Below are 17,401 nucleotides of genomic sequence, written 5' to 3'. Positions count from 1 at the left end.
ATGATACAATACAATGCAATGTAGTACAAGGTTATACTATATAATACAATACATTAAAATTAGATGTATTCATAATACACAATAAGAAAGAAAGAAAAAATAACTGCACAAAGCTAACCACTTGGCAGTAAAGAACATTTCTTGCACATGTAGTTGTCTTGCAGTGTTTTATAGAAAAGAGTGTGTTCAAAACAAGAGTAATACGATTCTTCACAACTCCATTGATAATGCTAATGTGAAAACCTGGGATTGAAAAAATGTAACAGATGAAAATGTCTTCTCTCAGTCAAAACACGTTTGTAGTACACACCTGGCGATGCTGACAAGACATCAACAAAAAATTTGTGTTTTGCTTCAAAAAATGTTTTGACGCGAGTAGAAATTTTCATTTGTAGCAGTGTGGCAGTCTGGAGCTTTGTCTAGGGACATCATATAATACTAGTCAGCAGCAGGTATTGTTAATTATTAGAAAGGTGTAGATGCGCTTATTTACATCTGTTCTATATGCATAGTCATAAGTCACATGATTAGAAGCAACCCAGGCGTTCTGTATCAGACTATGCTATGTCAAAATTGTGGTATACTCGGAACTGTATGTGTTAAGTTTTTGTCATTTTTTTCTGTTATATTAAATGTCGTATTTTTTATATCACAGTTCAGAAGCATAACTGTAAATTAATTGTTCGTTTTTGTTTGTTTGGGTATATGTGAGAAAAATGTCAAAAATTCTGACATGTTTAGAAAACAAAGTCATGAATGTGGCCTTCTGGACAGATGTCAACATGTGTGTGCACATTCCACTGTCTTTATCAACGTTTGTGTTTTGAAAGTGTAACTGAACACAACTTTGTACGCGTCAATACGTGGACGCCTGTACGATAACCTCCCATATGTGTACGCGTTCTAACATATAGCTAAACCTCTCTACTATTCCAACGCTACCTGTACTGTGTTGCAGTAAAGATTTATCAGTTACAAGTTTTAAGATGTACACAGTGTTTTGTATTTTTAGTCGCCTGAATATATGAAATGAAATGAAAAAACAGGCCATAACCTCAATTTTCAAACTATTAGAAAATGGTTACCGTCCAATGTTGATTAGATTTCACTCTATGAGATGAAATGCATTGAGAATCTTTGCAGCATTAATTGCTTTTGCCTAATTGCATATTTTTTTATACTTTCCGGACTTTTATAGTAATGTATCAAACCATGGCTGAACTGATACTTTGCAATTAGCTGATTACACATATTGTTTGATTGCTGACTTTCAATAGTGATGACAAAGAAGTGGTGTACTCATTATGATATCGGTGCACTCACCTGTGACTTGTACAAGGCCATATGTGTTAATTATCTTTTCCACCTTTTCTAGAAACCTGGAGTTCCTCTTGCAAGGTCAACCCTGGTTAATCATTGCTACAAAGATATGGGATTCCAGCATTTTATTTGCGAGATGGTGCCTAAAGCTCTTAAGGTGGGCAAATCTCGAGTTAGTTTGTACTGATAATAATTGTGTCTGAATTATTTGATATGATGGGTGTATAATTTTCATCCTTTTTTAATTATATTATTATGGAAGCATGACTTGTGTCTTCTAAAATTCACTTGTGAGATTGTAATGTGAAAAGAGAAGTATTTTATTATGTGTTTTATTACATGTATTTAAATGAATAGACAAGGCTCGGCACCTTTTGTTAAAAAATAAAAGTCCAAGAATCATTCATGCGTGCTCACTAAAGCTGCCATAGCTGCAGCTTCAAAAAAAATTTGGAACTGTTTTGTTGACTTATTTATAACTTTAACAATATTGAATCACCTATGCCAGTGTGGATAAATGTATTTACATGTATGCAGCTGTACACTTAATATAATAGTACAATAAATCCAATCAAAGTGATTTTTGGGTCCACACCCTAAATTCTAGACCCAACGTAATTTCGCTTTCAATCTGTTGCTATACTACTTATGGATATAATTGACCACTCATTAACATGTACAATGTCAAATTATTGGTATTTTTAGTGAATATATTGTTGTCTGATTAAAAAAAATGATACTTCTGTGTCAGCTAGGTGCAACTTTTAAGTTTGGCAGAATGCTATTCTTTGCAACACACACACTGATATTAATTGATAAGTATAGCTGCCTAGAAGAAGTAATTTGACCTCTATAGTGGTGTGGTAGTAATGCTCAAAACATTTTGTGTATTTGAAGTAGTATGAAATAACCATTTTCAATTACCCTAATTTTTCAGGCTCATGGTGATATACCAACATCCAATATATCTTCACTGCGTGTCTTGTTGTCGTTCTACGCTACTACTATAGTAGGTGCTATTGAGTTGACAGGCAATGTGACAGAGAAGATGGTATCAGGTTTGATACCATACATCCTCAAAGGTTTGAAGTCTGAGTCAGTCGACTACAAGGCAGCCTCATACATGATAGTTTGTGAACTTGTTGTCAAAGTAACGATGAAAATGAATTTATTAGGACCACTGATTAAGGCCATATGTAGGGTAGGTGAAATAAATTGTATGTTTTGCCAGTATATGTACTTTGTGTGTGTGTGTTTTTATGAATTGAAATTCTTTGTACAACTGAAGTTTTGTTTCTCAGGTGGTATATTATGGCTATATTATGCTTATTTGTCCGGCATATCGATGAAAAATTGTAGATATGTCTCACCAAGCATGTAATCTTTTCAATAGCTTGCTTTTTGGACAGGTTTTAAGTTATTCAGATCCAGAACTGTGTGTTTTTAATATCCCAAAGCAGTGAATGAATGTGCAGAATTTGACCTAAATTTACCACTTTTGCAATTTTATGAGGTTTTTAAGTTTAGTACAAATGTATACTGCATAAATGGTTTTATTTTCGTTGAAATTTGCACTCAGCAGCTTGTGTGAAAATAACACTGCATTATCAAATGTAGAACTACCATAATTGGTAGGTCTGTGAATCACCGGTGTGTGTAAATAAAATTGTGTTTATGTGTGATATTCAGTATTTTTGATTATGATTTGATCTTATTTACATTGTATAATTATATCTTATACTGGTATATTATTATCAGCAAACTTGTTTTGATGTTGTCTAACACCAAGCCACAGTCCTAAATGTATTGGCCATTATAGACTTTATTTGGCCAATGAAGTAATCTAATCTAATCTAATCTAATCTAATCTAATCAAAGCTACTGTAAATAACAGTACTAAGGATTTCTAATGACTTCATTTTGAATTCTATGCAGAATATGAAGGCCAAGTTAACTACAGAAGCCGTTACGTGTGTCACTGTCATTTGTCAATCCCAGAAAGTAAACAAACTACCCAAGAAGTAAGTTGATTATTTTATAGCGTTCCTTCCAAGGCAACAATGTTTACAGATTGGGAATACTTAAAGGCCCAAGATTCAGTCCCAGGTCCTCCCATTCGTACCAAATGTATCTTATGAGTGGACTCATAATGATTTCATCAAATCTTTCTTTAGTTCAGGACCAACTGTTTCTATAGCTCTACCAGAGTCTGCCTTTTTACGCCTACAATTTGATGCTAATTTGGGAACTGAGCCTTTAATATATTCAATTATCGTTACACTGTGCAAAAAAAGTGTAACTTTATCCGTGAATGTTAATGGTGAACAATGGTGAGACTGATTTCCTCCAAGCTGCTTCATTTGATGTCCAGGAAATTATGAAAAAAGAAAACACTTTTCACCACTTCTACATTGTGGGATTTCTCAAACAGAAATACATTGAATTCAAATCAGACTGAACCAGACCTTCTGTATGTACACTTTTGGTAGGGAATTCTGGGTATGAAAACAACAGAGGTGCTTCATTTTGTATAATAATAATAATAATAATAATAATATGTTTATTACCATATATATAAGAATTTACATTTCGCACAATAAAGTAGATACAGGTTGATTATTATGGGAGTCAGGGAAATAGCATAATACTAGTCAAGTCTGACCCCTTTTTAGTAAACTCTCGCCTAGTGGCCAGTTTGACCTATTCCTTTGTTTTTTTGCTTCTTGATCCCGTGGAGTCAATATGATTGTATAGCCTAGGATCATTGCTTTGTTCTGGACTATTATTCTCTAAAGCTGTGGCAGACAACTGCTGTTAACACATAATTTTTTATCCTTATTGTAGTCATGCCTTTTGATTTATTTAGTTACCAGTTTCACTCTGAAAAAACAACTGCATTTTCTAAATGCTGTGGTAAATGTACATGTATAAAACAACACACATCTAGTGGTCAGTTTGACATATTCCTTTGTTTTGTTTTTTTGCTTCGTGCCTCAGAGCTTTCAAGAACCTTTGCAAGCTTACTGGTTTTGTCCAGATACTAGAACAGTTGTCTATGTCATACAACATCACGCCATTCATGAAGTCCTATCTACCAAGACTTGTCAAAGCCACCAACGATGAAGGTGTTTCCATGGCAACAAGCAGTGAAGGAGAAGACGAAGTATCCCAGGGTCAAATACAGTATGGCGTCTTACTGGAGAATATCATACATGATGTTGCCATGGAAACAGAAGTGGCCGATTTCCTAGTCAGGTTTGTCAATTTTTTTTAATGTGTTTCAGCTTGTATTATTTAACGTTATTACTTGGATAAGTGTCTAAGTATATCTGTATTTTAGAGTCGATCTCAGGACTGACAAAATTTTCTGATGGATTTAATAGAAACTAAATTTTAGACAGGTAAATATAATTGTGCGTCCATCTTTCAAAACCAAGTCAAAATTTACAGAGGAAGTAAACAACTAAAACCCACTACTCGATACAGTATGGACATCACATGTGTTCTTGTAGATCGTAAAAAATTAAATTTGAGATTTTTCTATCTCAGGTTACTACTAGAAGAGTTCATGGAATTCAGTCAGGCAGAGACAACCAGACAATCTGTGGAAAGTAGGAACCTATTGGAAACCAAGTATTCCCCAATTATGCAGGCCATTGAAAGAAGGTAATTCACACTCCTTATATTGTATAAAATGGGTAAAAAAAAAAGATGCTGTAATTTCCCACCTGTTCCACCCACATCTCAACAAAAAAATTTTGTTGTTGAGGAAACTGTAGATTATGTACTGAATGGAAGCAGTGAAAATGGAAAGTATTGTTGTTAATGTGTAAACTATGTGAAATTTACCAGAGGTCTCAAGGTATAGTATGAGGATACTCTGCCAAAAATTATGGTACAAGTTATGAAAATCTATGCAAGTTGCATTAGATTTCCCTTCTCCCGTTATCAGGGTTCCAAGACACTTAAAGATGTTAGGTATGTTCAGCCCTAATCACACGTGTGCTACTAGCTTATACGATGGTATGACACAAATGTCACATCGTATTTAACAGAACTACTGGCTTTCCAAACTTTACCGCAAACACTTGCATATATGACTCAGTCTGAAATAGAACACAAAATATGTATGACATGAATACGTTCAATTGTAACACGTTCAATGATTTGCATTGTCTGAACTGTATCAAATTTGTTTTTAAAGTGGTTCAAGAATGTGTTTGAAGAGGTTGAAGAAAAGTCTGTATTTGAAAAATCTAAGAGTCTTTTGTAGTGATGTGTATGTTTGTTTTATACTTGGCAGGTTTCCTATCTCCATGGATAGGGCTCTGGAGGAAGTTATGACTGATATCACTGGAAAAGAAGAGAGAGACATTTTACAACAATTTCTGTCACTGTCGGTGTCAGGAACTAAGTACCAGGTAATGACTAGTTAGGACATGTACATGTATTCAACTAACTTTTTTCATACGGATGCCATTTTTCAGTGACCTCAGAAAATGGAAAAAGATTCACTCAAAGTACTAAGATTTTAACCAATACACTCAGCAAATTTTTGATAAGCTGAGAGCTTTTGACTGCAAGCAGTTAGTCCTGTTCACTTATGATAGGTGGCGCTGTTTATGATCATGTCACCTTCATGTCACAAGGTGACATGATCACAAAGCATGCTTCTGTAGATCTTGGGGAGAACGTACCATCCCTCATCTCTGTAGGTTGTAAATGTTAGGGCAGCTCTGGATGTAAATTGCCACATTTCTGCCAGTCAGACTCTCTAGGACTTTCACTGAATTCCCTCTTAAGTTTGCATAACAGAAGAACAGATTGTTATATTAATTTCTACTGTGTTGTCAACAAGTCATATCCCCGCTACACTGTACAGGCCTGACCAAATTGTGGTGAATCACAAGGTATACTGGGGTTGACTGTTGTATCACATTGTCTATGAAGGTATACTGGGTATCAAGTGTACCGGTATCTTTCAGCTCCACCTCTGTTAGATGGTTTGAAACTTAAATATATTAACTAACACATTTCTGCAATTCTAACAGGTTGTACCAAAGTGTGAAACATCTCTGATGCTGAGTCTGAACCATCCAAGTTCAAAGGTCAGGCTGTTAGGGGTCAAACATCTACAAGAGACCGTAGAACATGTAAGTAAGATGTTTTTTTGATGCCATGAACATTTAGTGTATTACTTTCGAAGGGATCCTTTGTCTGTTTGTCATACTGAATTAGAACATTTAAGAAAATATAATAATGAAACAGTTCTGACGTAACGTAATTGTAATTCTGGGAGGGACAAACATGCCGTGAAGTTGGAAACAATTATGAATTCACTGGCATATTATTCAATTTTTGGGTTCCAAAGGAAGGTCCTTTGTGTGGGGTTGAAATGTCGGAAGCATGGTCTTGTCATTTTAAATCAAATTCTGGCCTTCCCACTATAAGTGTGCATTCTCTGTAGTTGGACTGCTTTTCGTTTATCTAAACAAACATTCATCCCAAACTTTATTTTATTCAGAGAAAAGTTACTGTCAGTAGTAGTTAATTAGTGTATTGAACACCTTTTTACTTCAATGCCAGGGCACAGAGACAAGTGCATTCCTTCAAGAGTCGTTGCTACAAAGACTTGCAGATGATGAGCCACTGGTTGTAAAAACAGTTTTAGATCTCAAAGAGGTAAGATTAATGTAACTTATAAAGCATCCACAAAAATTTTAGCTGTCATTTTCCAAAATCTTAGCTGCCTTTGCACTGTGCTTTTTGAACAGCAAAGTGGAAAACCAAAATATGAAACCCAGAATAATCAACGGAATTATGTTGTAAAGTTCTGCCACAAAGACATTGAACGTCAACATTTTGCAATTATAGTATAGTAAGAGATTAAAAATTAAGATACATGTATTTTTTTTTTCAGAAATTGTTAGATGTTATCCCAGGGGATAAGTTGTTTTCTTTATTGAACGACCAGTTACATAGATATTATGAGATGTCCAAGAACAAGACCTGGTAAGGGTATAATTGGTGTAAAATTCATTTTCAATGTCATGTAATTTTATTAATCTCTTCATGAAAGGTTGGTATAGAGTGACATACTACTTTATAGCATTACAAAACGTACAGTGCACACAGAAATTAACACAGTTGGTTAGTACCTTTACAACTGCTGGCAACCAAGCATTTACAAAACAGGGAAAGTAAACAAATGAATTTGACAAATGACACTTGGCACAGAATGTTGGAACATCAAAGACTCGCATTCTCTTTCATAGTTTGACAAGAACATGAAATGCCAGAGGGAACTTGAAATTTGTTTGTGAAAGTGAGCTATTGTGTAAAGATGCCATAAAACTGTTCTTCCAAACGTCATGTACCAAATGTTATTAATGTAATTCAGTTGTGTACTTTTCCCGTTTGTAACAAGTTTCACTTGTCAGTGTTGTCACTATTTGTAATAACTTCATTTTCATTAAGCCTAACAATAATAGTGTGGTTCCGATTAAGGTCAATTTTAGAATAGGTGGGGTAGGTAGATTTTTTATTTGATTTGATTTGATTTTTTTTTTATGTGTTTTATAGTTATTTTTTATAGTTATATTTTTATAGGTATGTGTTTCATAGTTCTGTTTTATAGTTTTGTAGTTATGCTTTCCATTGTTTTCATATGGTCTCTGTGTAACTAGTTTCTTCGCATCAGCTGTACAGTCATTACATATTGGAAGAACAGTTTTATATTGTCTTTTAAGTTGATGTCAGTTTCTACGTCCACATCCATACTTCACAATTTTTGTGATTTTATTTAATTTGTTCTCGAATACGTAAACAAAGGTTTAGGGTCAGCAGTGAAAACTAGGTGGGGTCGCGTAACCGGAACCAAACAATTTTCTGCAGGCCTTACTTACATGTATTAAATAAAATTTATTTTCTAGGTGGAGTGTGACTCTGGCTGTTGTAGACATTCTATGTAGCCAAAAGATGCTACATGACTGTCCTGAACTGACTGATAGATGTATGCTGGCAGTACTTCCTTATCTCTATTTGGTGAACACTGAACAAGCACTGAAAGATGTGCAAATAGCAGAGAAAATCGCCACCTCAGCATTAGGACGTTATTATAAATTACTGATTGGTATCAGTGGAGGTAAGTTTATTATTGGTTTTGCAGTAATGGCATTCAGATGTTCAGGTAGTAATATAGCAAGTATGCATGTACTGTAATTTCTGTAAAAATGGAAATTTTCGTTTAAGACTTGCTTTCAGTTATTTCGCAGGAAAAAATAAAATGCAAAAATAGTAGTTGCTAAAATGCCTTCTTGTATATGAACACAATGTACCAGTTGGGTAATTAGTAAAAATAAGTAGTGACTAAAATGCATTCTTGTATATGGACACAATGTACCAGTTGGGTAATTAGTAAAAATAAGTAGTGACTAAAATGCATTCTTGTATATGGACACAATGTACCAGTTGGGTAATTAGTAAAAGTAAGTAGTGACTAAAATGCCTTTTTTGTACATAAACAAAATGTACCTGTCTGTAATTAGGAAAATTAAGTAGTGACTAAAATGCTGCCTTGTACATGAATACAGTGTACCATTCTGGTAATTGTCCAAATAAATAGTGACTAAAATGCCTTTTTTGTTCATTTTTATTCAATAAGCAATCAAAAATATATATTCACTAAAAATTGTTCAGTTACTAATAAAAAGCAATTTGTACCTGTCAATTTTTGGTCCATTTTATTTGTAGGTAGGGTAGTGACAGTTATGAATCGCGAGCAAAAGCTTGGTTTTGAATCTGGTTCAATGTTAGTTTGATTTGCCTTGGTACCTATATATGGTATTACCCATTAAATATTCAATGTCAAAACACAAGCTTGGTCATACACTTTCAGTCACAGCAATTGCCACATCTTCTGTCATACTGTGTCTCATCAGTGCTATTTAATTTGGGTGTCATTTCAATTTGAATGTGTTCTGGTCAATGGAGGCACTGTTTTAGGGCCTGTGTGCTGTAAAATGGAAAATCATTACATCACAATAACGTTTACATGTACCTATATATGATTCAGTACGCATCAGGGTGTACAATGTTGAGAAGTTTAAGTCATTGTGCATGTATCCATGGAAACAGTTTCAAAAGATGGAGCAGTTGCCGCTAGTGGTGCTTTCACGGGTAACTCATAATTTAGTTTAATAAACAGATACCAGGATTCCAAAGGACAAATTAGTTTGAGTTATACTGAAATTCATGATACATGTCATATTAAAGTGTAGGTGTTTCATCTTTGTTGTTTTGCAGAGTATAAGTCTTTGCACTCGAATGACGATACTCAGACAATGGCTGCTGTTAATGATGCCGTAATTCAACAAATTACTCATAATATTCTAACAATGGAAGAAGCGCAACAAAAGGATATGGTAGGTATTGACAATGACAGAAACATCAAAATACATGCAAGTCAAATTGGTATGAACATATAAATTCATATCCTCATAAATATATTACACACTTTGACCCATCCTTACGTGATGCTGTTTTCAAAGAAAACAATGATTTCCTTGCTTGTCTGTCTACCAGAAAATGACAACAGGTTTCTATAGGCATGAATGTCTATAGGCCAAACCGCCTATAGGTTGCTATAGGCATGACTGTCTATAGGCCAAACCACCTATAGGATCCTATATGTTTCTATAGGCATGAATGTCTATAGGCCAACTCGCCTATAGTTTTCTATAGGTTTCTATAGGCATGGATGTCTGTCAGCCAAACCGCCTATAGGTTCCAATAGGCATGAGTGTCTATAGGCCAAACTGCCCATAGGATCCTATAGGTTTCTATAGGCATGAATGTCTTTAGGCCAACTCGCCTATAGGTTTCTAAAGCCATGAATGTCTATAGGCCAAACCGCCTATAGGTTCCAATAGGCATGACTGTCTATAGGCCAAACTCACCTATAGGTTTCTATAGGATCCTATAGGCTATGTCTGTACGTGTAAGTTAGTTGGGTAGTTATTCGTGCTAGTCCATGGTTATAGCCCTCTCCAAGTAACATGATTGCCAATTAAACAGTTCAGATATCATTGGTTGGAAAGCTGAGTGTGAGTGAGTGATTTATATACAGTCAATGTAAGCTGTTACTGGACTTCCTTTCTTTCTGTGTTTATGGAGTAACATTAACCACAAGATACCAATTATCATTGTACATAGATTCAGCTGCTGAAAGGAGAACTTGAAAAGTCATCGTTCCACTGTAGAATGAAGTACATGACAATGTTTATATTCAGCAACTTAATCACTCTGACTGCCAAAAGGACTCTGGAAGTCGACATTGCCCACTTGTTGATGTCAGCAATCAGAAATGATGTCTTGGCTGTCATCAATGCCAAACCTAAGATTTCTGTAAGTATACATCTCGGGCATACAAAATTACATATCATGCACATGAAATTACATAATATATAAAATTGCGTATCATTTATATAAAATTACATGTCTTGCTTATAGAATTATACAATTATGCACATAAAGTTAATGACTTGCACTTAAAATTACATCATTTATATAAAAGTACATGTCTTGGATATAAAATTATATAATTATGGACGAACATAAAGTTAATGTTTTGCATATTATATAAAATTACATAACATGCATATGAAATTACATGTCTTCCATATAAAATTATATAATTATGCATATAAAATTATGTCTTGCATGTAAAATTACACAATGTGCACATAAAATTACATATGCACATGACATTACATATCTTGCATATAAAATACACGTTATGACCAGAAAATTACATATCATGCACTGAATTTACATTTCATGCATATGAAATTTTATATTGTGCATATTAATTGGAAATGCATATAAATTACACATTTCATGCACATAAAATTACATATGCACATAAAATTACATAATTATATAAAAATTACATAAAATTACATATCATGCACTCAAATTACATATCTCTGTTTATTCACTGACAATCATTTCTTCCTTAGGATGGCTCTGAGAGTGACGATATAAAACATGAAATTGAAGATCTGATGTTTGAAGAGATTCATTCCAAAGTATTTGTCATATTAAAGGAAAAGCCACATAGACGCTTATCTACAGAAGAATTTTCAATTGTGACTGCCTGGATATTACACACATTACTATCAAATGTTTTTCACGCAAATGCAAGTAAAGGTAGGTTGTTTCAATGTTCTAATACGACACTAGTAATCCAGCCTCGGTTTACTAAGATAGATGCAAACTAAATCTATTGTTCTTCAATGTGGTAGATTACACAAGTGGGTGATAATGGTTCCTTGTGCAACTGTAATCACATGTTGTGATCAAGAGAACCTTGGTGAAATGGCCTTAAAAACCCAGGTAGATTTCACCTAATAAGTACCACAAACACAACATGGACTCAATATGCTGCCCTTAAAGTTTAACTATTTGTTTGGGAAATTAGGCCTAAAACAAAAATTTGTTGTGTGGTTCCGGTTACCCGATCCCACCCAGTTTTTCACTGCCGAAACTTTTTTTTGAGAAAAAAAATAATACAATCATGAAAATGGAAAAATGGAAAACACAACTACCTGAACTAGACACTGACACATGAAAAAAAATTAAATAAAATAAAACAGAAAATCTACCTACCTGCCACTTTTTCTAAAATTATTAAAGACCTTAAGACGAATGGAAAAGAATAACTTTTATTACAGTGACAGTGAAGGTGATATAATTAAATTTTTAGTTATTGTTGAACATAGTGCATTTCTCATCTCTGAAATGCAATGCCGCTCTAGATCTGTTGTACATCACAGGTTCCACCAAATGGCAAGCACTGTTGAAGGAGGTCATTTTAAAAAAAAAAACCATGCAAGTAACATGTTATGCTATTACGATATTTTTCTACAGTCTTAAAATGGTGGACTCTCAACAGTACGAATGAAACACATCAGAAGTACACCAGTGTTTTGCTAAACCTCTTTGACCTTTTGACCTCGGGGTCAGCTGATTCCAGATCACCCAATACCGTCTCAGCCTTTAGAAAACTGCTAACGACTCTCATAAAGGTAAGAAATTGTGTGAACTTTCCATGAATTCATTAAATTTTGTTTGCTACGATATCTGTTTTTTTGAAATTACATAGATATATTTGTTAAGATCACTAAGGGCTTGATTTTATCTTTTAATCAACCACGTGGGTGTGGGTGTTGGTCCTCTTGGTCTTTCATGGTGGCTAAACCAGCTTTGGAGCGCCTCCAAAACAGAGGTACCAGTTGTCTCGGAGTTCTGTTCACCCACAGGAAAGATAATACATCTAAATGTAATGTGTTTCACCATGATATAATGCATTGACTATTAAGTATTTCCTTCTTGTATTACCAGAACCATCTGAACACATGCAAGTCACTGTGGGCATTTCTAGCAGCAGTGTGGACAAGCGATGGTAAAGAGCGCCCTCTAGTGTCGACTGTAATGAAAATAAGAGCACTTCATGTTTGCAATGCTAGTTTCGGTAATTTGAATGAGACGGGGATTACAAACCTTACTGGTGGGGTTTCAGTTGGTAAGTTCTAATTATCTGGTTTAGTGAAAGATTTTACTTTAAGCGGCTTTCTTTTTTATCATTATTGATGCACTAAAAGGTAGCATGTACCAATTTGGGAGGAATCATATTCTCATCTACCCCTTCTAAAAAACTTGTCTGCACATATGTAAACAAGGTAAGTTATTTGCATCAGCCCAAACTTCACCTCTTCACCTCATATCTGGGTAAATTAATATTCATTCCGTCAATATATACATGTTATGCATGGAGAAGGGAAAAAATAGGATTGATTGTATGTTTCATTATTCCTTTCAAGTTAAAGTTGATAATTGTAGAGTAGGTAAGATCCTCCTCTATAGTGGAAAAAAGGCCTTAGCCTAGGGAGTCTTTTGCATGAAAAGGTTATGGCATCTTAAGGGTTAAGTCAGAGTTGTTGTTGAAGTTTGAAATTATTTCTTAAGACTAAGAGGTACTCCGACCTCTTGTGTATGGCTTATCATAATAATTCATTTTCTCTCATTGTCCAGTGATACCATCTTTGTTAGCAATGTTATCATGCCCTATTCAACCAATGAGGGAAACTGCCCTGCTGTGTATTGGCACTATATCCAAATTATATAAGGACACCAATACACCATATTTGATGTTGCTACGGAAACTGCTCAAACAACGTGAAGAAATAAAAGCAGATCCTAATCATCTCGTTCAGGTAAGTTTAAAGTGAGGAAAAGGTTATTCTGAAGTTAAATGATTTGAAGTGTTCTCGACAGATAATAATGGTATTATTTCAATCCTTGAAAAACAAGTTTTAACAGACATTTTGAGTTATGGCTCATCCTTAGTGTAAAAGACTGGAATTAGAGGTACGCCCATCATAATTTTGAGAGACAACACAAAAATGTTTATCATGAATGTACATTATGTGTGAACTATACCATGCACACACTTGCAACAATTGTATTACAATGTATATAAATCACCCTCTGCAAGAGACAGACACATGCAACAATTGTATTTCAATGTATATAAATCACCCTCTGTGGGAGACAGACACATGCAACAATTGTATTACAATGTATATAAATCACCCTCTACAAGAGACAGACACATACAACAATTGTATTACAATGTATATAAATCACCCTCTACAAGAGACAGACACATGCAACAATTGTATTACAATGTATATAAATCACCCTCTACAGGAGACAGACACATGCAACAATTGTATTACAATGTATATAAACCACCCTCTACAGGAGACAGACACATGCAACAATTGTATTACAATGTATATAAATCACCCTCTACAAGAGACAGACACATGCAACAATTGTATTACAATGTATATAAATCACCCTCTACAGGAGACAGACACATGCAACAATTGTATTACAATGTATATAAATCACCCTCTACAAGAGACAGACACATACAACAATTGTATTACAATGTATATAAATCACCCTCTACAAGAGACAGACACATGCAACAATTGTATTACAATGTATATAAATCACCCTCTACAGGAGACAGACACATGCAACAATTGTATTACAATGTATATAAATCACCCTCTACAAGAGACAGACACATACAACAATTGTATTACAATGTATATAAATCACCCTCTACAAGAGACAGACACATGCAACAATTGTATTACAATGTATATAAACCACCTTCTGTGGGAGTCACACACATGCAACAATTGTATTACAATGTATATAAATCACCCTCTACAAGAGACAGACACATGCAACAATTGTGTTACAATGTATATAAACCACCCTCTACAAGAGACAGACACATGCAACAATTGTATTACAATGTATATAAATCACCCTCTGCAAGAGACAAGCAAGCAACAATTGCATCCATTCTGACTTTCCTACACAGCATACTTTCTTCTAGACTGCTAGAGTATGTCGCATTGTGTCACTACACCCTCATTGGCCCCTTAACCGATGTGTGAGGGTGCCCCGTCACGGTGTACCTTACATACTAACTTTCTTCGAATTCTGCTATATACTAGTATTAATTATTCATTGATCCATGACCAACATAGCTTTCATACTCAAAGTGGAATGCTTATCCATAGACCCCCCTCCACCTTGTGGGAGGGTTTTTGCCTTATCTGATATTTAACTTTAAGTATCTGTACTAATATCCTGTTCACAGGCTTTTGGAGTTATGTTTGCCAAGGTTGGTAAAGACACTGATGACAAGGCATTGACTCCTAAGAAGAAGACAAAAAGGAAGGATTTGGAGTCTTGTCTGGATTGGTTATTATTTGGTATTGTACAGAACAATATGCCACATAATGTACAACAAATGTTACTGAATGCACTGTCTCAAGTCAACAATAAGGTAGGGTAATGCAATGAAAATCACAAAGCCTGAAACAAAATGTCATATAGCGCGACAGAAATCTTACCAGCATCGCTACATTTTATTTTCTGGCCAGATCAATATCTCAGAGACGTTACTAATTTAAATCTTATCTGATCAAGATTTCCATGCATTATCATCAGGCATGATAAGAAATGAAGTACAGTTGTTAGATTCACCAACATTACGTTTACCTTCAAATTTTGTCCTTGTGCATTTACAGCTAAAATGATGTAGGCTTGGTGTTTCACTCATGTGGCATGACATTTAATACACACCCTTAGACAACTTGTATTGCAAAAGAAACAATTGCATGCATTGGGGATGTAGAAGTAGTCAAGTTGAAATGTTGATTATCAGTTAGAAAATAAACAATTGCAGCCATTAAAATCATCAAGTCCATGTGCAATGTTTTCATTAGAAGCCTGTTTTTTACTGCAGTGTGAAAGAATAGCAATGTTTATCAGTGTTCAATGTGATTGGGCAATGAAAATCATAGTGCAATCAAGACATATACTTTTGTGTACACCAAACCATCGCACCCATATTTGCATACAGATATGCAATACTGTACTACAATGTAAATACCAATATACTGTTATTATGTGCACACCCTAGTGATTTCTGGTGCATATATATTATATATATGTTATAAAGTATCCTTTATTTTTGTTCCAGATGATGTTGGAAAAACCGTTACCGATACTTGAAAGTTTGATAAAGAAAGCTAAAGACACACAGACACTGACACAGCATGAATCAATGATCTTGAACTTAATTCTAAAACAATACAGCGAGAAAACAGTCGACTTACTTGAGAAAAATAGCAAACCACTGAAGCTTCTACACCAAGCATTGAGTCTTACAATTAATTTGACTTCGGAGATAGCGTCACCACAGGAAACGGCATTACAGCAGGTCAGTTGTGGTTTATAGTTTTGTACGCCATTGTTTTATAATTAGATATTATGCCTCAATATATCGGTCACTCAGCCTAGAAAATTATGAGTAACCTAAGGGGCTTTGCCACTACGAGTTGCAAGAAGAGTAGTGACAAAACCCTCAGATCCTGCGTATTTTGGTAATGAAACAAAATATTGTGAAATAATGTGACAGAATCCTATGCATTAGTGTTTGTGGTGTTCTCAGACTGTGTAGTCATACTTTCCTGAGTGTAGTGAGTGAAACTGCGGCTTAAAAAACAACAACGTTAGCCATAAGATTAAATGGTATTTATAAGACACATGCACATTTACTCTCAAAGGTGATCATTTTGCAAATTGAGATTTTTGTTGTAAGAGATAGATGATAACAACTCTAGTGCTGAAGACAGCACAGTCATTACTGAGGAGAGTCTAAAAAAGCTAATTAATCTTAACAAAACTCTCTCTCTCTTCAATCACAGTCATACAGTGTTCAGAAGTAAAACGTTCTTACCTTGCAAATAAAACAACAATTTCAACTTGCAAAAATGATCAACTTTGATAGTAAATGTGTGTGTGTGTGTGTGTGTGTGTGTTATAATCTTCTGGCTATAACGTTGCCTTTTTTCAGCTTACAGAGAACACTACGAATCAATTGTGCAAATACCCAGAATACCTCACAACACTTGCTTTTGTGTGTAACAGGATTCTCTCACACTATTTCCCGATATGTTTATCTATTATATGTAAATATATTATGTTAAGTTCCATCTTCTGACAAAACTCTGTTTTTAGCTGTATTTGGAGAAAAAGATCCTATCATACTAAATCATTGTATTTTTAAAACGACTGACACTACAGTCAAATATTGCATACTTTCAAATCTAATAATGTTTGATTTTCCATTTAAATTGATATGTAATCATTATACTACCTGTTTGTTGACAGATTACCAAACAGTTGTTCTCTGCTATCAAGTCAGATGAAGTACAACAACACTTGCTGTCCGTTTTGTTTGATTTAATCCTCAACACCAGAAATGCAGAACTTGCTGGCATGGTTAACAAAACATTGAAAGGGGTAGGTGATGGATTATATAGTCACATCATATTTAATCTGATCTAATCTAATCTAATCTAATCTAATCTAATCTAATCTAATCTAATATAATCTAATCTAATATAATATAATCTAATCTAAT

General features: G+C 34.5%; 1 protein-coding gene across 1 annotated transcript in view; it reads left to right on the top strand.

Moving 5' to 3' along the window:
* The window catches only part of LOC144436325 (HEAT repeat-containing protein 1-like), a 42,867-nt gene that overhangs the window by 2,726 nt on the left and 22,740 nt on the right, over positions 1-17,401 (top strand). Inside the window, exons 3-21 of the mRNA XM_078125081.1 lie at positions 1,376-1,477; positions 2,258-2,521; positions 3,256-3,341; positions 4,318-4,575; positions 4,870-4,986; positions 5,624-5,741; positions 6,372-6,473; positions 6,907-7,002; positions 7,241-7,332; positions 8,253-8,464; positions 9,625-9,743; positions 10,534-10,725; positions 11,340-11,529; positions 12,250-12,407; positions 12,724-12,904; positions 13,414-13,595; positions 15,068-15,256; positions 15,956-16,195; positions 17,149-17,280. Coding sequence (XP_077981207.1) covers positions 1,376-1,477; positions 2,258-2,521; positions 3,256-3,341; positions 4,318-4,575; positions 4,870-4,986; positions 5,624-5,741; positions 6,372-6,473; positions 6,907-7,002; positions 7,241-7,332; positions 8,253-8,464; positions 9,625-9,743; positions 10,534-10,725; positions 11,340-11,529; positions 12,250-12,407; positions 12,724-12,904; positions 13,414-13,595; positions 15,068-15,256; positions 15,956-16,195; positions 17,149-17,280 — 3,030 coding nt within the window. The remainder of the gene's footprint in view (positions 1-1,375; positions 1,478-2,257; positions 2,522-3,255; positions 3,342-4,317; positions 4,576-4,869; positions 4,987-5,623; positions 5,742-6,371; positions 6,474-6,906; positions 7,003-7,240; positions 7,333-8,252; positions 8,465-9,624; positions 9,744-10,533; positions 10,726-11,339; positions 11,530-12,249; positions 12,408-12,723; positions 12,905-13,413; positions 13,596-15,067; positions 15,257-15,955; positions 16,196-17,148; positions 17,281-17,401) is intronic.

Source organism: Glandiceps talaboti, chromosome 6 (assembly GCF_964340395.1).
Source record: "Glandiceps talaboti chromosome 6, keGlaTala1.1, whole genome shotgun sequence".
NCBI classification, from domain to species: domain Eukaryota; kingdom Metazoa; phylum Hemichordata; class Enteropneusta; family Spengelidae; genus Glandiceps; species Glandiceps talaboti.
This window is presented reverse-complemented; position numbering and strand designations above follow the sequence as displayed.